The 21,925-nt window shown below is 41.6% G+C and overlaps 1 protein-coding gene across 4 annotated transcripts in view; it reads left to right on the top strand.

Moving 5' to 3' along the window:
- The window catches only part of Grk5 (G protein-coupled receptor kinase 5), a 200,544-nt gene extending 196,073 nt beyond the window's left edge, over positions 1 to 4,471 (top strand). For all 4 annotated transcript variants that reach the window (XM_050148699.1, XM_050148688.1, XM_050148706.1 and 1 more), the window contains one exon: positions 3 to 4,471. In XM_050148699.1, the coding sequence (XP_050004656.1) occupies positions 3 to 101 (99 nt within the window). In that variant the 3' untranslated portion in view covers positions 102 to 4,471. The remainder of the gene's footprint in view (positions 1 to 2) is intronic.
- Positions 4,472 to 21,925: the final 17,454 nt, after the last annotated feature.

The raw sequence follows: 21,925 nt of genomic DNA, 5'->3' as shown, positions 1-21,925 counted from the left end.
AGCATCAGAACAATTCCAAGAGTTCACCCACTCCTAAGACCAGTTGTAACCACCGCATAAATTCAAACCACATCAGTTCAAACTCTACTGGAAGCAGCTAGTTTCAGCTCTGGTCTTGAAGTCCAAAGTGGAACCAGCTCAGACCCTTCTACTTGGAAGCGGAACTTGTAGCTGATGGAGCTTCTACTATGGCTGGGTAGCCAGGAGAGCTTCCCTGGGAACTGGGATAGGATACTGTTCACCCCAACAACAAGCCTCCAAGTTTCTCAAAGAAATTTCCACTCAGGTCTGCTTTTCAAGGTGGCCCCAAGCTGGGGTGAACTAGAATTGTCCTTGTTGAATATTGCAATAGAAACCCAATGGGATATGCAACTTGCATGGATTTTAATAGCATCCTAATTAGAACTGAATTTTGTCTTTATCATTTTTAAAGGAAAGTTTTGTAAATTTCTCTATTGTCTCAGTTTACATTTTGTATATTTGTATTTAACTGAAAGTCAGACTTTGAGGGTGTATATTTTCTGTGTAGCCACTTTTAAGCCATGTGTTTTAAGCCATTTTAGATGGGGGGTTTTACAAAAAAAAATGTGACTCAAGACTTCCAGAGCTTCAGAAGAGAAAATGTTTTTTATTAAATGTAGAAAATGTTTCACCTTTTACCTTTTAAGCCCTGATTGCATCTACCTATATTCATCTCTCTGATCTTTTCCTCAGTGTAGCTCTCACTCTCTTGTTGACTTATCACAATCAGAATGAAATGCCAGAATGCACTTGAGACATTCCTCCCTCAAACACTCTCTGTGGGGTGGGACATCATTGGTAAGAATACTTCTATGGGCAGGCATTGGACACTGCAGCTTCTCTTGTTCTCCTGCTGTTGGTGTCTGGCATTGCAGGGCAGGGAATCCCAAGTCATTGGGCTGCAGATCTTGGCAGCTAAAGCCAGTGGTTTTCAAGAGATTCCTGTTGTATTTGGGGATTTCTCCGATATATTATTTTTAGTAGTTTATACTGATGATACGGACCAGTAGGAAACCCAAGTGTTCCAAACCATGGGACTATGGAAAAGTATGAATTGGGGGGGTCCATCATGAGTGACTACCTCCATGCCTGTTTAGGCCTTTGCTGGTCATTAAAGTGATCACCATATCATGACACCTTCATGGGGTCCCACAGATTTGTTGGCTCGTGTGACATAAAGGAAGTCATCTTTCTAGGCAAGTGGGATGCCTAAGAAGAAACTTGTACTGGTGAAGTACAAGACAATCTTCTTGTCACTTCCCAAGGAGATCTTGGCCAAAGGCTCGTTCTAATTGGGCATCTTAAAGTAACAGGCACAAGTCACTCATGGAAGACTTGATGGACTTACCTTTCCAGCCCCAGGGAGTTGTTGTCCAGCCCCTGAAATCCCAGGAGGTGACAAGGTACAGATTGGCCCTCACCTTCTCACCAGGACAGGGTAAGCAGCTGGTCTCATTGCTCCCCTGGGAGGATGAGACTCTGAGTGTGACTCTGCCTCAAAATTTGTCTCAGCCACCAACTACTGGGGTTTCTTACAGGGTGAGCCAGGTGCTATTGGAATCAGCTCCTGTTAAAATGCAGATTACTGGGCAACGCCCCAAGCCAATACTTGATGATCTCATTTTGTAGTCCAGGCTGGTTTCAAATTAAATATCCTCCTGCCTCAGCCTCCTGAATTCTAGGATTACAAGTGCATACTACCATGAAAAATGCATCTTTCCTAAGCTGCTCAGACCCTTCTGATGCCCCATAGTATAAGAACCATCCCCCAGGCCTGTGTGTATGGCCATTCCGAATGTGTTTTCCTGAGGCACCTGACAGCTTTGAGACTTCAGCCTGTCAGGAGGAAAATCCCAAGCATTTTAGTCTCATGTCTTTGATTCCAAGCTCTTCTAGGGCTCACTGCTAGAAAGGAGCCTGGTCTTTGGGACTAAGCATCCTGAAGTCAACAGCCAGGCTCTATGATGCATGGTTAACCTCAAGCCTGGCCCCTTGACTGCTTCTGAACTTTTGAAGGGCTGAATATGAATCAAATGCAAATGACCATATCCAGGTTCTGCTGGGGAGCAGGACACTCAGTACTTCCAGATCCTCAAGCTGTTGCTCATGCTTCTTCCTTGAGGAAAAAAAGAATTGTCATCTTTCTGGTGTGGTTATAAGCCCCAGCCACACACAACCCCTGACTCCTTTTCACAGGTTTGTTCCTATTTCCCCACCCAAAGTCGTTTAACTCGTGTCAAATAGGTAGCGGTTAGGAAAGTTTCTCCTTAGGCCTCAAAATCAAGGCAATGTCCATTTTCAGCAGAGAACCTGTGAACAGAGACTGCACTTTTGTTTCCCAGCCACCCAGACCTGAATAATCGCACAGAACTATATCAATTACAACACTGTCAGGCCAATGGTTTAGGCATATTCCTAGTTAGCTCTTACATCTTAACCTGTTTCGATTAATCTACGTATTGCCACGAGGTTGTGACTTACCAGTAATGTTCTGGCATCTTTCTCCTTCGGTGGCTACATGCCATCTCCATGACTCTGCCTTCTTTCCTCCTCTATCTCTGCCTGGATTTCCTGCCTTGCTATATTCTGCCCCGCCATAGACCAAAGCAGCTTCTCTATTAACCAATGGTAATAAAACATATTCACAGCACACAGAGGAACATCCCACATCAAGAACACCCAGGAAGCTAAATGGAAAACACAGATCTGTCTACCATGTGTTCGCATCATGAGGTCCTGAAAGACCAGTGCACTGAAATGTACCTGAGTGCCTATGGGAGGCAGGGATAGACACATGTTTCAGTCTTTCAGTTTGTTTTGGCCTACTCATGGCTTCATAGCAAGAAACAGTGCCTGAAAAGTGTCCCTCCTCCCTGACTAAGTCTTCCTCCTGCCTTTGTTTCTATAGCTGCATTTTAAAGGTATTTTTTTTTTGTTTTAAAATGAAAATAAGCCCTCTGCCATGTCCAGGAGAAAGTGTATATGGACACTGTTTGTGCACGTGAACTCTTTGCAGAAGAGCCTTTCTTGCTTCAAGTGTGGCATGTTTCTAACTGAATGTCCCTTGACTTGGAGTGAGAAGCTTCTCTGCTTTTGCTGTTTGGGAAATAGGCCTCTGTCAGCAGTATGTAGGGTGGTCTCTGCTGTAACCATTCTGACTTAAAATTGTCTGTTATACACTTTAGTGGGGGAAGGTGGACTCTGAATATCATCCCCAGAATATCAAGAATGTCTGGTCCTCACCTTCCAGGGAGATGGTGTGTATCCTCTACTCGTTCTTGAACCTGAACTACACAAGTCACCTGCCTAGGGACTGAGCCTGCTGTAGCCACAGGACTGGTCTCTGAAATATTTTGTTTTCTGGGAGGGCAGGCAGCAAGAGGCCTGCCACACAGACCCAGATCACAGGTAGCTCCAGTGATATGTATGCCTGACAGGCATTGGCTCATGATGTTTCTGATGAGTTCATGCATGGGGACATGTGCAGGACACTTCTTTGCATCAGAGGCACAAGTAAAACGAGAGTCTGCCTCAGAGCTGAGACCAACCCCCTGAGAAAGCTGAGGCTGGGAGGCTTCCGTGCTTCTCCAAGGAACTCAGCCCAATATTACAATCTATTTTTTTCTTCTGGAGAAGTACTTTCTTGAAAGGTTGGCTTTACTTTCCAGCAAATTAAATGAGCCACTAACCTCAACACAGAGCAGGCCATGCAGCCTCCCGGAGTCTGGCATTCTAAGCCTTGACAAAGGGAATGGTGGCAGCTTCTTGGACAGCTAGAGGTCCCAAGAGAAAGAAAAAAGCAACACTGGGATCTTCTCTTGGGCAATCGTGTGCTTTCTTTTCTGATTGTATCTCATCCCCTTCCAAGTGTCTTCATAAACCAATACCCTGAAATAGGACCTTCTAACGTAGGTTTGGCTATGGAAAAGCAGTATAAAGTCTCTTCCTCCAGACTACAGTTGGGAAGCCCTACCCTGGCCCACTTTCTATACCTGCTTGTACAGCCAGCTACCCAGCTAGTGAAACTGGCAGGTATGTAGGCCAGATCCTGCACAGGCACATAAAGTATCTCCTCTGGCTCAGACTGAAAAGTCATGACTCAGGACAATGATTTAACATGTGACAAGCTATGTCACCCTAGGAAAGAAGCTGGGTCACCTAAAGGAAGACGCTGGGTATTGGGCATTTTTCCAGTTTATTGACCTACCATTCCTATAATTGATCACAAATAAATATTGTCCATTAGAAGGGCATTGTGGCTGCTGGCATTGTTAGAATAATAACTCTAGTATCCAAAGGTTTTCATTTTGGAGGTTATTCTCAATGATAATAGCTTCTGTTGTGCTGCTCTGAACCTCTCATGCTCCATCCACTATGTCACAGTGCCACCATGTCTAGCCACAACCACTGTTGTTTTATAAAGATAAAATAAATTCCTTAATGAATATAATACTGCATTTCTTTTCTTCTGTGGAAACACTGACCTCTTGTTTGTGTGACACTTGCCTGAAACATGTTCATACTGACTTCAATAGCCCCTCAGTTAATCCTTTCTCAAGTCGATTCCACCCAAACCAAATCTGGCCCTTGCACTGACCACACCAAGAACTGCCATCACGTTAACTCTGGTAGGCAGTACCTAAGGAGGCCAGCAGAACTCCTACAAGGCCATCAGAGTTTGAACACAAACCCAGCAGTTTCTAGTCATGGAGACAAAGTAGACTAGGACAGGAATGCCAGGAGGCACCCATACTTGCTGCCTGATGAGCCTTTTACACAGAGGCAGGCTCTTTAAAGAACATTGTTCAGCTTTCATGAGGACATGGGATACCCAGAACCCAGGCCTATGCTCTGGTGGAGCTGGTCCCCTAGCTAACTCTAGATCCTTTTTGAGATGGGGTGAATACAGTGGTGGACCCCACATTTGTTCACACACCTTGTGTTTCCCCAGCAAGCATTTGGTAGAGCAGAAGGACACAGAAGAGAGTGGATACTTGAGGCTCCTGTCTTCCAGCATGAGCTCTGGAGTTCATATGCCCCGTGGAAGACTTTAGTCCCCTGGCTCCTGGAAAGCAGACACTTTTCCTAATTGAAAAGACAAACTGAGACAGAAGCTCTGTGTAGGTGCTGCCTGGCAATGAAATGGAATGGGATGTTCATCTATAACTGAAAAGTGATCTTTCCTGGAATGAGAGAAGAATTGCTGAGCAGCAGTACTGAGGAAACAACCAACAGGTACATGTTGCTAATCATGTGTGAAGACTTGCAAGAGAATGTGGAGAGACCAAGGACAGGAAGCCTTCCAATTCAAGAGACAGGAACCTCACTAGAGATAGTGGGAACCTTCCCTAACCCTTTGAAGGCTATGTATTATTTTGGGAGACTTTTACCAATCTAGAAAGCCCACTGCCACAGCCAACCTCCTGACAGGATATCAGGAAGAAACTCGGTCCCATGGCCCTGCCCACCGAGACTGTCTACCTCATTACCCTACTTTGTCTGGGCAGACAAGGAGGATAAGTGGGAGGAAGTGATGATCCACACCTCTATTACGCTCTTCACCATAAACAGCTGTGCACAGTAGATGAGGGCACTGAATGGTCTCCATTTGGTCTTGCCCAGGAGAGGTGCTCTCCTCCCATACCCAGCCCTTCCTGGGACACCAGGGAGTGTCAGGCTCTGGCTGAGATCTACCTAGACCCCTTGAGGTGGTGACAAGCAAGAAACTTTGAGTGCTAGGAACCCTCAAACCACAGCAAGTGAGGCTCTTGTACCACTGTGAACAGGGCTTCTTTGAGCTAAATAGTGGGCAGGCCTGGGTTTAGTTGCCTTGTGGGTGTAGCTTCCTGGTGGCAAACTGTGTTAAGACAGGGAGACGGAGACAGGAAGATCCCTGGGATTCACTGGCCAGTATAACTGAATCTTCAAGCTCCAGGTTTAGTGAAAGATCTTGTCTCAAAAATAAGGGGAGAGTAACAGGAATATTCCTGATGTCAGCCTCTGGTTTTCTCATGGATTCACACATATGCATCAATGCATACACAAATACGTATTAAGCATAATTTTAAAAATTTTAAAGTAGCTGCTAATGTTATTATTCCTTCCATTTGTATCACATTTCTTCTAGATAATTCTACAATATAAACAAAAATAGAGTAAGGGAAAGGCTTAGGGATTACTCTGGAGAAGTCTGAGACATATCTGCCAGGCTACCCCACCTCCTCAGTCCCCAGGGAAATCCAAGGGATCTGCATCTACCACTTGGGCCATATATCCCAAAGGGTACAGGGTAGGAGAGAAAGCATCAAAATTCCACAGTCAGCATCCCCACCCTGCATCCTCTCAACACTAGAGCCAAACATGTGGTATACTTGCCCTCTGGTAACTGGCAGCCTGTTTGTTCAGATGAGGTTCTGCTGAATCCACTGACAAACTTTCTTTCGAGTTAGCAGAAACTTGGATTACAGAGCCAAGAAGAACTCCACTCCAAAGAGCCCAACCCTGTAATGAAGGTTTCTGGTTTGGCTCCTGCCCTGGTTGGATCACTTCTGCTGCTGCTGTTTCACAGCAGTAAAGTAGAGGGTGAAGGAGAAAATAATTCTCTTCAGAGTTATCTACCATTGGCCAGTGCACTCTAAGTAGTAATCCCAGTCTCATATTTGAAGTGGCCTCTGGGTTTTCTATCAAGTGATGTTATTGAACAAAATCCACAAGCAATTCATCAGGCGATGAAAGGAGACAGAGACAGAGACCCACAATGGAGCACCGAACTGAAATCTCAAGGTCCAAATCAGGAGCAGAAGGAGAGAGAGCACAAGCAAGGAACTTAGGACCGGGAGGGGTGCACCCATACACTGAGACAATGGGGATTGGGAACTCACCAAGGCCAGCTGGCCTGGGTCTGAAAAAGCCTGGGTTAAAACCGATCTCGCTGAACATAGTGGACAATGAGGACTACTGAGACCTCAAGAACAATGGCAATGGGTTTTTGATCCTACTGTACCTATTGGTTTTGTGGGAGCCTAGGCAGTTTCGTGGCTCACCTTACTAGACCTGGCTGGATGTCCTTGGACTTCCCACAGGGCAGGGAACCCTGATTGCTCTTTGGGCTGACGAGGGAGGGGGACTTGACTGGGGGAGGGGGAGGGAAAGGGAGGCGGCGGTGGGGAAGAGACAGAAATCTTTAATAAATAAATAAATTTAAAAAAAATCCACAAGCAAAGCCTTGATGAACTTTGGGGTCTGGTATTTCTTCAACAAGCCCTCTGACTTTCTGAAGTCTATGCCTTTGGTTGATAAACAAACTATTTCTTTATTTTAAATTTTTTTTCTGCTCCTTGATCAGTTCAGCATGCAAATTCTATGGCTCCAAGGTCTAAGTTCAGATTCTAGTTTTTCAATTTGTGCACCTGGGACAACTCAGACAAGTTGCATACTTGTTCTATATCTCAATTTCCTAATTTGTCCAGGGGTATAGTAACCATATAGAGGGACTTTGATAATTCACACAAGCTGTCTATTAAAGGCCAGGGAGATAACTCAGTTCATAAAGTGCTTTCTGTGCAAACATGATGACCTAAGTTCAATTTCCAGAACCCACCTGGAAAAACTGGTTAGGCAGAAGCATCCACTTATATTCCAGTGGTAAAGAACAGAGACAGATGAGCATCTCTGATGTTCACTGACCAACCAGAGTAGCCTACTTGGTTATCTTCAAGTCAGTGAGAGACTCCATCTCATAAAACAAGGTGACTGACATATGAGGAATGCCATCCAGTGTTGACTTCTGGCTTCAACATGCACACATTTGTACACATATGCTTATATCCACATACATACAGTATATATACCCAATAACATGTCTATCAGTGTTTGGCAGTTGGGAAGCATTTCAAATGAGTTCCTGACTACCACACATTATTAATGTCAGAGTAGGTTAAACAAGAGGCATTTACTGTGTCACCATTCTGGAGGCCAAAGCTGGAAGGGAAATAGAAAATCCCGGTACCAGTGTTGACAGTTCTGCAGCCTCTGGATATTGGGAGGTTCAAGAGCAGAGGTGAGGCCTATACTGATGGTCTGCAGAATCTGGGACGTGGTCTCCTACTAGAGGTCCCGAAAGTGGACAGGCCATTCTAGACTGAAACAGAGGCTTTCCTTTCTATGATTCTCCCCATGGTGCTGGAGGAGGTGCTGGGCCTTCTACTGTCCAGACTACCTTTTGGGAATTCAGGCTCAAAAATGTCCAGAGAGAACTTATTTCTTAGTTGAAGCTTTTGTTCTTGTGAACTTGTTAAAAAAAAAAAAAAGCTTCAAACAATTCTTCCATTTAACTCTCCTAGACTTTCTAATGAAGACTGTGAACTGGATCAAGGAAAGAGAGATTAACAAGAGAAAATTATGGACAAAAATATAGGCAGATCACCATACATACAGGAGCACTCAAATGAGTAACTTAGAACTTGGCTTCACAAAGCTTCTTAACCAGAGAACACTTAAGTTTTAGAGAATTGACAAGACCAGGAAAGGCACTTTGAGGTGTGAGGAAGCAAATAAATTGACAAACTAATGTGGGTAAAGGCTAATTGGCAATGCTTATTGACATGGATTCCTCTGGTGGTGCCCTCTTGGGTGCAAAGATGTCCATGGAAGAACAGAAAGGGGACATTTCTGTCCCGTCCTGTGGAAAAATGGAGATTGCTCAGTGGCACTTACAAACCTAGCCCTGCTTTTAGTGGTAAATCATAAGGATGTGCTTAAACCTGCTGCTTTTCCAATGCCTTGAACTCCAAAAAATCCTCATGCTAAATGGACACATTCTGCCTTCCTTCAGTCTGTCCATACCACTGTGACATAAACAAGTAGCTTTTCCTCCTCCACCTCAACAGTCTGGGCTAATCATCCTCTCACATGGTCTGTGTACAGAGACAGGGTCAAAGTGACAGAGGATACCATGGACTGATTCTCCTGCCCAACATGGATGAAAACCTCCCTTTCCAGTTCCAGTCAGAGTCTACAACAGGCACCACAGGTGTCAGCAATGACGTCACTTTGCCTACCTTTGTCATTGGCCGGACTGTATTCTTTCTCTTCTACTTGTTGCTTGTGGAACCCTGGCTGGCAGCTAGAGTAGAAAAAGGTGACATTTTCTCAGCATTGCTATAGTAGTACCAGTTTTCATCATGGGGATCCTGGAGAATGGCACTCTTCACTCAACATTCTTTGAGATAGAACCCTAAGGTGCCTCTGGTCCCTTATCTTAATAGGATAAAACTTACATATCACTTATACTTATTTTTCTTACAGTCCTTAAATCTTCTCTGTCTTTCTTGCCATATTACAGTGTCTGTGCTTGTATAGAGTTGTTAAACTATGTTGCTTAAGCAGTGAAACAAAAGAGTCTGTTTGCGTTTAGAATAACATAATTTTGTATTCAAATATTTTCTACTCATAATACGTGTAGATGGCCTGCAATTTAGCTGTAATTTCAAAAGGTTCCCTAATTGGGTGGTGATGACACACACCTTTAATCCAAGCACTCTGGAGGCAGAGGCAGGCAGATCTCTGTGAGTTTGAGGCCAGCCTGTTCTACGGAGTGAGTTCTAGGACAGCCAGGGCTATACAGCGAAACCCTGATGACATATTTCCTCCATTAAAGCCATACCCCTTAAAGGTACCATAACCTTCCCAAACAGCATCACCATCTGGGAACTAAGTCTTCTTCAACTACATAAGCATATGGGGTCCATTTCTCATTTAAACCACCTCAGGGGAATATGGGATGACAAAGCCTTGATGGGCCTGAGAACCAGCCAGCGTGGACCAACAGTAAAGAGCATGCACAATAGCTATTTCCTCAAAGCTGTCCTGGGTCTGCCAGAGGGCCTTGACAACAGCAACCTAGTCTGACAGGAGATGACTACAAACAGTGACCACATCACTTCAACAGATTCCAGCTCGGTGGATTCCACCCTCCGGGTAGAGTGGGGGGAATATAAGGCTTACCCCTTCCTAAAATAAACTGAACTTGTTTCAACCTGTTCCCAGTGCCTATCATGTTGGTACTGTGCCTATTTTTCTCTCTCCCCAAGGGACACCCATCAGGACCCTGCAACAGGGAGATATTTTATTTTCAAACCAAGAGAGGGGTCTATTATGGTCTCAAACCTGATGCTCTACAGCACAAAGGGAATCGGTACCACATGGTGCCCATGATGTTGCCAGTACCACATGGTGTCTATGTTGTTTCCCAAGGCATAGCAGTGGGCTAGTTTTTAACACTAGCCTGTGGATGCTTTTTCATATTCCTTCCTACTCTCTGAAAACCAGAAAGATTGATGTGTAGGAACTTAGATAAAGGTCCATGCCAACTGAGGGTCTCCTAAAAAAAAAGCTTATCTTCATTCTTAGTTGTGTTTTATCAGTATATTATAAATAAAAAATCCTGTAGCTCCCAAATCACCTCTCCATCTCCCTGATCTTTTTTATAATTTATATAACTTTATTTTATGTGCATTGGTGTAAATGTGTTAGATCTCCTGGAACTGGAACAGGTGTGAGCTGCCATGTAGGTGCTGGGAATTGAGCTTGGATCCTCTGAAAGAGCAGCCAATGCTCTTAACCACTGAGACATCTCAGTAGCCTTCCACCTCCCTGTTCTATTCTACAGCACTGCTAACAACTTGATTTTAGGCATCCGACCTCCAGAACAAGAGAATGAATTTGTGTTTTTGCAAGCCACTAAATTTGTGGTAATTGTTAGAGCAGCTGCAAGAAGCCAATACAGTACTGGTACTCCTTTAAAAGAGAAAATACTATTCTTTATAAGCTCAATACTTTATTATATGTCATAATTATTTCCCTTGTTTATTTTCCTATGGTCTTTGTGGGTTGTTAGTAAAGTTCCACTTGAAAACCCCAGTCAGTGTCCTGCAAGCCAAGGCAAACGCAGAAGCAGGAACCTGCTTAGCCCACTCTTGGCCAGAGAGAAGAAAGATTAGCGGTTCAGTGTGGTGTTGAGGTGGGGCATTGAGCCAAGATAACTTTAATACCAGGTTCTGCAAATCACTGGCTCCATGAACTGAGGCAAGTTGCTAATGTTCCTGTTGTTTTAGATTTTTTTTTTGTTACTTCAAGGTTTGCATACTGAATACTTGGTCCCCATTGTAATAAATTGTATTGAGAAGTGGTGGACCTAGTGAATGGATATTAGGTACCTAGGCACCATGTTGGAAGGGACTAATGCCACTCTTTGGTGTGTGTTAAGGTCTGGGGACATGGCTCGGCTTTTAAAATATTCAGAGAAAACATCCACATGCATATAATAATTAATAATAATAAGTAATATTAATGCAAAAAAAAACAAATAAATGAAAGTGAAGCATGGTTAATAAAACCTCAGAGACACATATTGGGGTTCAACCTGAAGACCAGAAAAACAAAGCAGCCAGGCACTGGCTCTTATTTTGACCTCAGTCTGAAAATGGTGATCCTGTTCCAGGAAACCTCAGAATGAGGCTGAGTGAAACTGAGAGCTGTCTCCTTCTGCTTTATAATCCTTTCTAGTTATGGGATTAAGAACATGTACCACTACTGCTTGGTTTCTAGGGCAAGATAGTGTGGCTACTGGGATTAAAGATGTGTGTCATTGTAGCTACTGGAACTAAAGGTGTGTAGCATTGCTGCCTGTTCTGTAAGGCTGGCCAGTGTTGCTGTTTTACTTTTCTGCTCTTCAGGCAAGCTTTATTTGCTAAAAATACAAATGAAATGCCACTATATAAAAAGAGTGGGTTAGGTGTGCCAGACTGGACTGGTTACCTCCAGAATAGCTGCTGCAAATAAATTGAACTTTCTCTGCTCATTATCATACTTCATATCCTTTCATGTGATCTTTCTTCTCCATGAACCACTTTCTACCTGTAACGCACATCAGCCATTTTATGTGCTCTATGATCAGCTATTTTATGACATAGTGTGATGACCTCACCAGATGTGACAGTTTCAGCTTGGACTTCCTTACCTTCAAAACCATAAATCACTGCAAACTTCTCTTTATAGTTTACACAGCTTTAGGCATTTTTGTTATAGCAACACAAAACAGACCATGACCATTTTCTAAAATCTAAATATTTTCATCTATGACATTTTATCATTTACTCCACAGTTAAGTTCTGGCTACATCTTCCTCACTTACCATTTGTGTAACTTTGGACAAGTTTCTTAGTCTCTCTGTGTCTGTGTCATTATGTATTCAGCTGCTCTCACTACAGGAGCTGTCCCTTTTGATGTCTTGAGGAACTTCAAGCCGTGTGTGTGTGTGTGTGTGTGTGTTTTGTGTGTGTGTGTGTGTGTGTGTGTGTGTGTAGCAAGGACTCCCATCTTATATGGAAGCAGCAACATTGGTGCAGATGAAGGGCCCTTTATTTCTCCAAAAAAAGATTCCAGTTTCCTTTTGGGGCAGAATCAGGGAGAAGCCCTGGAGCTTCTGGAGACAGATGTTGGGAACTTAACCAGTAAGCCACAGCCATGTGGCAATGCACAGATTATTAGAAATGGGTTAAACTAAGATGTAAGAGTTAGCCAATAAGAAGTTAGAGCTAATAGGCCAAGCAGTGATTTAATTAAAACAGTTTCTGTGTGATTATTTTGGGGCTGAGCAGCTGGGAACCAACAAGTAACTTTGCCAACAATAGAATTATCACTAACAACTGGAAAGATTTGATTAATGGAGTTTTAGAGACTGGTACACAATTGTAATGGAGTACCTGGTTCAGAGAAGAGGCTAAGATTATTAAACAATAGAGTAAAACTAGAGGTAGGGCAACCTTCCAAGATCAATTTCTTGGAGAAGGAGACTATGTTACTATAGAAAACAAGGATATATATGATGACCACAGCCTGGATTTATGCTGCATAGCAGCTTTGAATGCTTGGGACAGAATTGGAGAAATAGGAAGGAAGATCGAGACATTTACTAAAGTTATGAAAGGCCTGGTCTGAAAAAGCCTGGGTTAAAACAGGTCTCACTGAACATAGCGGACAATGAGGACTACTGAGACCTCAAGAACAATGGCAATGGGTTTTTGATCCTACTGCACGTATTGGCTTTGTGGGAGCCTAGGCAGTTTGGATGCTCACTTTACGAGACCTGGATGGAGGAGGGTGGTCCTTGGACTTCCCACAGGGCAGAGAACCCTGATTGCTCTTTGGGCTGATGAGGGAGGGGGACTTGATTGGGGGAGGGGGAGGGAAAGGGGAGACAGAGGTGGGGAAGAGACAGAAATCTTTAATAAAAAGAAAAGAAGTAAAGAAAAATTTGTCTTGTTGGGGATTACAAATTGCTCCTGAAAAATACAAAGAGGAGACTCTATTAGTTATTTAGGTTATAAAATAGGTTTACAAAAAAATCAGACTCCAAAAGGTGCAAATTGGGAGAGATTGATTGCAGACTCTTAATGATTGCTAAGATATATTTCCCATCTACAGATCACTATTGGGATACGTCCTGATGACTTGATTAATTTAAACAACTCTTAGATGGTGACAAAGACTTAAATAGTTCCAGGGAATTATCTGTGGAAGCTGTGAGAGAATTAGCTTTGATTGAAGAGAAATTACAGAAGGCACATAGGGATCTTATAGATCAAATCTTAACCACATTTTGGTCAAATTCCTCTCCAGCCATTCCTCTACAGGAATTTTAATGCAGAGGGAAGATATCTTAGAATGGATCTTTTTACCACATAAACTGGGTAAAAATTTAAAAGTTATGTGGAAAAGGTCTCTAAATTTACAAAAGGAAAATTGAGACTTTGTCAATTATCAGGAATAAACACAGAAGAAATTATAGAGTCTTTGAATAATGATGAAATTGTCAAATTATGGGCATAAAGTGAACTCCGACAAAGATGTTATAGTAATTTTTTTGGAGAGATTAACAACAAGTATCCCCAAAACAAGAAAATTCAACTTATAAAGAGAACTAACTAGATCCTTCCTCACATTGTATGGGACTCACCAATAACTGGAGCCCCTACATTCTATACTGATGCAAATAAATCAGGAAAGGTAGGTTACAAATAAGAAAATTTAAGTAAGTGAATCAAAACCCTTATGATTATGTACAAAGCAAAAATTATATGCTATTCTCATGGTACTAAAAGATTTTAAAGAATCTCTCAACATAATTACCAAGTTACAGAGTTGTTTTGCATGTTGAAACTGCTGAATTTATACCAAATGATACAGAATTTGCTTCATTATTTATTCAGTTACAAGATATAATCAGGAATAGTCATCCTTCCACATATATAATATACATCTGATCCCATATGGGTCTGCTAGGTTCTCTAGCACAAGATAATTCAGAAATTGATCAATTATTGATTTGAAAAATGCTGAAGGAATGCCTCATAATTTTATAAAAATGCCATGTCAATAGCAATGGTTTAAAAAAAGATTTTTCCATCACATGGCAACAAGCCAAGGAAATTATAAGGCAATGTCATTCTTGTTCTTTATATAACCAAACAGCACTACCTGCAGGAAGTAACACAAAGGGTACTCACAGGAATGAAATCTAGCAGATGGATGTGCTCCATTTTGTAGAAATTATAAAACTAAAGTATATACACTACACCACTGATACCTATTCATGTTTCACTGGGCAACTGCTTTAAGTTCAAAAAAAGCTTATTCAGTAATCACTCATGTGCTAGAAGTTATGACCATCACAGTTATACCTGTATAAATAAAGACAAACAATGCTTCAGCATATGCCTCTAAGAAAATTAAACAGTTTTTGATTAGTATAATATAAAGTATATTACTGATATACTTCAAAATCCTACAGGCCAGTTATAGAAAGATCATATCAAACACTAAAGGATATGTTAAATAGTCAGAAAAAATAATAAATACCCCAGAAATAGATTGTAAAATGCTTTATTAACTTTGAATTTTCTAAATTCTAATGAGAAAAAAACAACATATGTGGAAAGACATTGGATAATAGAGAAAACAACAGCATTAAATCAGCTGATATACTTTAAAGATGTGCTGAATTCAGAATGGAAACTAGGACATGTGTTACTGGTGTAGGACAATTCTGTATTCTGTCAATTATTTTTTAAATAAGCCAGTAGCCAGGCAGGAAGTATAGGTGGGACAACCAGACAGGAAGTAGAGGTAGGGAATGAGAACAGGAGAATTCTGGGAAGGAGGAATCCCATTCTTCCCTCTGCAGTCCTGCCCAAACACCAAAGAAGGAAGATGTGACCTACCCTGCTGAAAAAGGTACCAAACCATGTGGCTAACACAGATAAGAATAATGGGTTAATATAAATTATAAGAGTTAATAAGAAGCCTAAGATAATGGGCCAATCAGTTTATAATTGATGTAGACTTCTGTATAATTTTCTTTGGGGCTGAATGACTGTGGGACCTGGTGGGAGGACAGAAACCAGGCAGGCCAGATATATATCTCTTTTGTATCCTAAAATCTCTTTTTAATTGTTAACATGATTTTCCAACTGGGGGACTGAGGAGGTCACTCCACTCCACTTTTTATAATGAACTATGAAAGCCATATTGTGTCCAGGAGAAAGGAGGGGAAGTACCTATGGCGTGCAGGAAGATAGCAGGGTCAGCTCTTGAAGCCAGGGGCAAACGCTATTGAAATGCATATCTGAAGATATGGGAACGATCTGGGTCTAGGGAAGAAGCCAGAGCCAGAACAGTTCTGCTGTGTGCATTCAGCACACTGTAACCCAAGGGCACCCTTCCACTCATGTGACAGAATCACTCCAATCTCTTTTACTCCTGGCATCGTGCAAAGATGGGGGACAGCCCACCAAAATCTATTAAGCTAGAAGCAAACTTTATTGCAGAAAACTTTAAAAAAGATCTTCATGGGGGCACAAAATCAGCTATAGCTGTGACCACAGCCAGAGATCAGGCTTCTATAGCTGTGGCAATAGGCTGTTTCTGAACATGCCTTTTTATAGCAAGAAGTAAGCATTGAACAAAAGAATTTTTACAATATCAAGGTAAAACTCAGATACAAATTGCCTTTTTTTTTTTTTTTTTACAATTTCCATTAACAGGTTTTTTTTTTTTTTTTTAGATAAACTGGTGTTTGTATTTAGTCCATTGTTTCTCTCTAGTACTTTCCTGATGGTGTTTACTGAAGCTCTGCACTTCCCCTTATACTGTCAGTTTTGCATAGCAGGGAAGGATATAGGGCAATGCACAATCAAAATGCCACATACAACCCACAATTTAAAAGTTAGCTCAGCTCATGTTCATTGCTGGTCATGAGTGGCTGAGGGGTTATCCAAAAACTCAGTTTCAGAGGGACTGTCAGTTTGCAGAGGGCCACTTCAGACTTGTAGATGGAGCTATGTGTTGTAAAGCAAAGTTAATAGTTAATCCTTAAACTGCTGAAGAAGCTGCTGACAATCTGCTCTCATTCCCCTAGGCTTAGAACTTTATATTTTTTTATTTCTATTCCTGGAACCTACATTTCTATATTATTATTCTTGGACTCCTCACAACCCACACAGTATAGTGGGCTGTAAAAGCCAGCTAGCCACGTTGTGTCCTGGAGGAAGAAGGGGAAGTACTTAAGGAGTGTGGGATGATAGCAGGGTCTGCTCTTGGGGCCAGAGGAAAATGCTACTGAAATGCATATCTCTGCTGGACTAGAAAAGGGCTTTGTCTAGGGTAGAAGGGCAGGGTTGGGAACCATTTTGCTGTGTCTTTAAGCAGTATAACCCTACGGGAGATGCTCTTGCCACTCAGGCCTCACTAACAAATCAGGCCCACTAGTCAGCTTGCCAGTCAGAAGTGGTCCAGGACCCTTCTGGCCACTGGATTCAGGATAGGCTTTGATGAGGTGCTGGCAACAGCAGTTTCATGTGCTGTGCTGTGAGTTCTGGTTCAGGTAACTGAGAAGAGAGCATGGGTGAGCTGGGAAACCACAACATAGTGAGAAAGGGGCTGCTATCCCCAGATGGAGAGTAGCAGATGGTAAGGTGTGGGAGCTGGTGTGTTCGATCTTTCCTAGATCTCGGTGGGAATCTGTAACCAGACTCCCTGTGCTGTGAGGTTCCATGTGGTCCTTGAAGGAGGCAAGCTTGGAGGATCTCTTTCTACGAGACTTGGTGCCAGACCATTGTGAGAAGTGAGCATGACCATCCTCCTTCAGCCGTCTCTTTTAAGTCAGTTCGAAACTGCCCCTCGTTTGATCCTTCTGATAACCAGGTGTCCTAGGTTATCAGTATCGACTGGTCACAGAAGGGTGGGGGGTCCCTCTTGTGTGGCAAGATTATTTCATTACCACGGTTGCTGGGTGCAGCCTTCAAGTGGGCAAATGTTTTCTTAATATTTCACCTTAGTAATTTTCCATACCACACACAAGAAGAAATGCTTTTACATTACAACAAGTTACATTCATTCTTGTTCTATAAATTTCCTGCTCTATCTACACTACAGATTCCCCTTTTTTATTCATTCAGAGGAATCTGCTTCCATGCTCATTACAGAGGACTTCTGCTAAAATGCCCCAAAGATAAGTATATGCTAACCAGGCTAGTTAAAGATTAGGATGCTAGGATACACACTTGTTCATCTGGACTGTCCAGACATTTGGCTCCAAATCATTACAATGAAGACACCCCTGATTTAGAACCAGCCATTAGGCTCAACTTCACATCAAAAAAACAGGACTCTAACAAGATGCTCATTGAGGCATTACAGGGTCACACAACATACCTTAAGGTCTGAAGGGCCATAAAGTTAGTTTTCTTCTTGAGAAAAGCATAGTTCTGTCAGATGGGAAATATGACACTAGGTGACAAGTATTAAAAAAGTAAAACATTGTTGTGTTAAGGTCTGGCCTGATCAAGCAAGGCTTTCATTTAGGCCCTCAGGCAGTGAGGAGTATTCTTGGGAGAGCTAGTAACAGCAGGGGGCCTAGGCCTTTGGACTTAGGCCCTGGGAGTTTTCTCTAAGGACCTGATGTGTTGACAATAAAACCAGGGATGTGCTTGAGAGAACTGGTAATGGGCTGGTGGCCAAGGCCTTTGTGGAGGGATTGCTTCAGATTATGAGAATTCAACTCTTCCCACAACAATGATGTATGCTGATCAGTCCCAAGGCCACTGTGGGCTTAGTCAGTAATATTCTCGGAATACCCTTTTCCCCTTATGCACCATTGTTTGATTAGCTTCCTCCTAATTTTGTCCCATTGTATGATACTTTCTCCTGACTTCATAGAAGTCTCTCATTTCTTTCCATTTCCCCCATGGAAGTAGTACACAAGATGATATTCTACTTAAAACACTTACTTGGTTGACATAAGACATAGCTGGTACAAGAACTCTCCAACCCAGCTGTTACTTTTTTTGTCTTCTACTTTTCCTATCTTTCTCATCCTGGTACCTTTACCTCAAGACTCTGTTACTGAAGAATGACTTGTTGTATCAGATCACTGGTGTACTTGAAAAATAATTCTGGTAATATATTTGCTGTATAAGTCCCCCATCTGCCTAAGTGACTAGACTTGCAGTTTCCTCTCCAAATTGAAATTGTTCCAAGTCTGTCATAAAGCATGAGCCTAAAAGAAACTTAATGATGACAGCATATGAGGAATGCAAACTGTGTCTAGGCTGTCTCCTTTTTGAACATTATCCAGAGATGAGTGTATATTATCATCAGCATGAAGTTTTTGTATTAATCTTCAAAGTGTGTTGCTGTAGGAGGCCACTTGTTTGTTTCCAGCTGCTCAATCCCAAAATTACACAGGAACTATATTATTTAAATCACGGCTTGACCAATCACTTAAGCATACTGCTAGCTACCTCTTACATATAGAATTAACCAATTTCCATTATTTTATATTGTACCACAAGGACTGTGGCCTATTGGCAAGGTTCTGGCTTGTGTCTTGCCCCTCTGGTGGCTACATGGCATCTCCCAACCATACTACAAAAGCATTTGTTCAACTATGTTCATAGCAGCATTAGTTGTAATAGCCAGAACCTTGAAACAACCTAGATGCCCCTCCATGGAAGAATGGATAAAGAAAGTGTTACAAATATACACATTAGTGCACTACTCAGTGTTGATGTGGGAATGGTTTCTTATTAATAAAGAAACTGCCTTGGCCCATTTTATTGGAGAGAAAATTAGGTAGGCAGAGTATACAGAAGAGAATTCTGGGAGAAAGAAGGTTAGAGGAAGAGTCGCCATGATTCTCCCGCTCCAGACAGACGCAGGTTAAGATCCTCCCTGGTAAGCCAGCTCTCGGGCTACAACAGACAACAGTCAAGTCCTCTCTTGGTAGCCGGCCCTCCTGCCTCAGTCAGAGTTTGCCCTGGCAGGACGGCCCAGAAAGCCGGCATTTTTAAACAGCACAGCTTTTTTCCTGCTACGGCTGAAAACCGAAAAGCATGCGTTCAGCTTTTCGTCAACACCATTTAAGTGTTTTGTGGCTCGCTTGCTGGCAGGGACCTTGAAATGCCATAGAGTTGTGGCAGTAAACATGGCTACAACCGGTACCTCAGCCATGAGGCTGGAAAGCTAAGGAATGGACTGGATCTAGCTGGCAAAGCCACGGCTTTAATCCTACTCATATTGCTCAATAATTTAAAGACTCATGTGGTCAGAAAAACAGAGAGAGATACAGTAAAGAGAACGTCAAAGACAAAGAAAATTTTTAAATGATTTACAGTGTGTTGAAAATAATGTGCAGACTAAAAGTTAAAATTCTTAAAGTAAAAAAAAAAAGTAAGAAAAAGAGAAGTTGTGGGTGGTAGTACACGCCTTTAATCCCAGTGCCTAGAAGGCAGAGACAAACAGATCTCTGTGAGTTCAAGGTGTGGTAGTAAACACCTTTAATCCCAATGCCTGTGAGGCAGAGACAGGCGGATCTCTGAGAGTTCAAGGAGAGCCTGGTCTACAGAGTTATTCCAGGACAAAGATACAGAGAATATACAATAAAAGTAAAAAATAAACGAAATAGAGGTTAAAATAAAGCGTACAAAGATGGAAAATACACAGAGAATCTTGATACTGTATTCTATTATGCTCTCTTTGAATTGTTTGAATGCTGAGGAAGGAGCAACAGCTGCCAAAAGATATTTGCTTATAAATGCTGCTAAACTAATCCATCGTAGAGATTTTGATGCCTTGACTTTGAAATTTGGATCTAAGGACATGATACTTTGGAAAGGAGTTTCTTCTTTTGTTTTCACAGAGGATGTGACCCTATGGATTGCATCTATTCCGATTTGGTATGATAGACCACGCCCTCCTGAAAGGTTGCTGTGAACACCCTCAAAAAATTACTTCACTCAACTGCCAACTGTGATGACCCTGGCACACAGGTTATACCATGAAAGACCTAATTAACGACGCCCCTATTCAGCAGGAAGCAGTTTGGAGAGAAAAATCTACGCCCATGTTCCCAAATATTGTTTATAAATGTTCTTTTACATTTAAAGGGGGATATGATATAGATAGGAATAATTTACATTGATATGGATTTTACGGTCAATTTTGTTATATGTATATGTATTTCTGATCTTGATTAAGGTATTGTAATTGTGTAGTTCATTTAAAAATGTAATGTATAGTTAGGAAATATAGGTTGTTAATGGATAATCATTGATAATAGTAAAGCTTGTAGTCATGTTAGATTTTCTAGATATATAGAGATATATTTCAGTTAGATAGGCATTCTTCATATCTTTCAAAGACTGTAGAATATGGCATTTTAAATGTTTTAATAACTTAGGACTTTTCATGACAATGAGACACATCTGCTCCTGGCAGCACAAATCTACTTCAAAAGGAAGATGGGCATCGAAGAGGATCCTTATGGAGTTGGATAGTCATTTGGGCAAGAAGCTGCTCTTGCCTGGACTGTTGCATAAACTGGACACAGAACCCGCAGAGAGAGGACTACTGGACTTGCCTAAAGGTGAGATGGTCTTTTGGGGTTCCTGATTCATGAAAGAGTCTGCGAGACATTCTGCAGGACACAGCAGACAGTGACTGAACTGTCTTTGAAATTTCCTGCTTCATGGAAGCATCTTCATGGGGGAGAGTATTTGAGGGAGTGAGAGGGAAATGTTAGGAGGAGAGGATGTGGAAATTTTGATTGGAATTCTTTATAAGGTAATAAAAATGAAAAAATTAAAAATATATATTATTTTCATGTATTTATATATAAATATTATTATATAAATATAATTATTTATATAGTATGTATTTATTTGTGTGTGTACATATAAATATATATTAGGATATATACATATCTTGATGTTTCATGCTTCTCCCTGTCCCTATATTTAATCATTTGGTGTTTCATCTTGAAGAACTGTCTTCTAAGGAAATCATCCAGAGATGCCAGATAATGTAATGGTGCTAAGATTTATTTTGTAACAAAGATTTATGGTGTGTGTGTGTGTGTATGATATGATTATGCGTTTGTAGGACCAATGCAGATATGTGGAGACCAGAAGACAACTTTGCAGTTTCTACTTTTGGTCCTCTTAATATGATGATCAAGATCAATTTTCCAGCCTTGCACACCACAGATCTTTCCCACTGAGCCATCTCACTAGTCCTCAAATAAGATTATTAGTAATATTATAATAGGAAACAATTGTCTTATCTTCAAATTGTAAATAATTTCATACAAGGATAGAGGAACATAGGATAATTTGAATAATAAATCCCCTTTGCAAAGGAAAATATTTATATGACCACACATTTTTTAAAATTTGTTTTTTCCTGGGGATTAAACATTTGTTTATAACACTTTCTTAGAACCACAATTGAATGCTAGTTAATTGCCTCATTCATTAAAATTGGTTACTGCTAAGCCTGACGACCTGTG

This window comes from Alexandromys fortis, unplaced genomic scaffold (genome assembly GCF_014885135.2).
Source record: "Alexandromys fortis isolate MF-2015 unplaced genomic scaffold, M_Fortis_MF-2015_v1.1 scaffold_16, whole genome shotgun sequence".
In the NCBI taxonomy this organism is placed as follows: Eukaryota; Metazoa; Chordata; class Mammalia; order Rodentia; family Cricetidae; genus Alexandromys; species Alexandromys fortis.
This window is presented reverse-complemented; position numbering and strand designations above follow the sequence as displayed.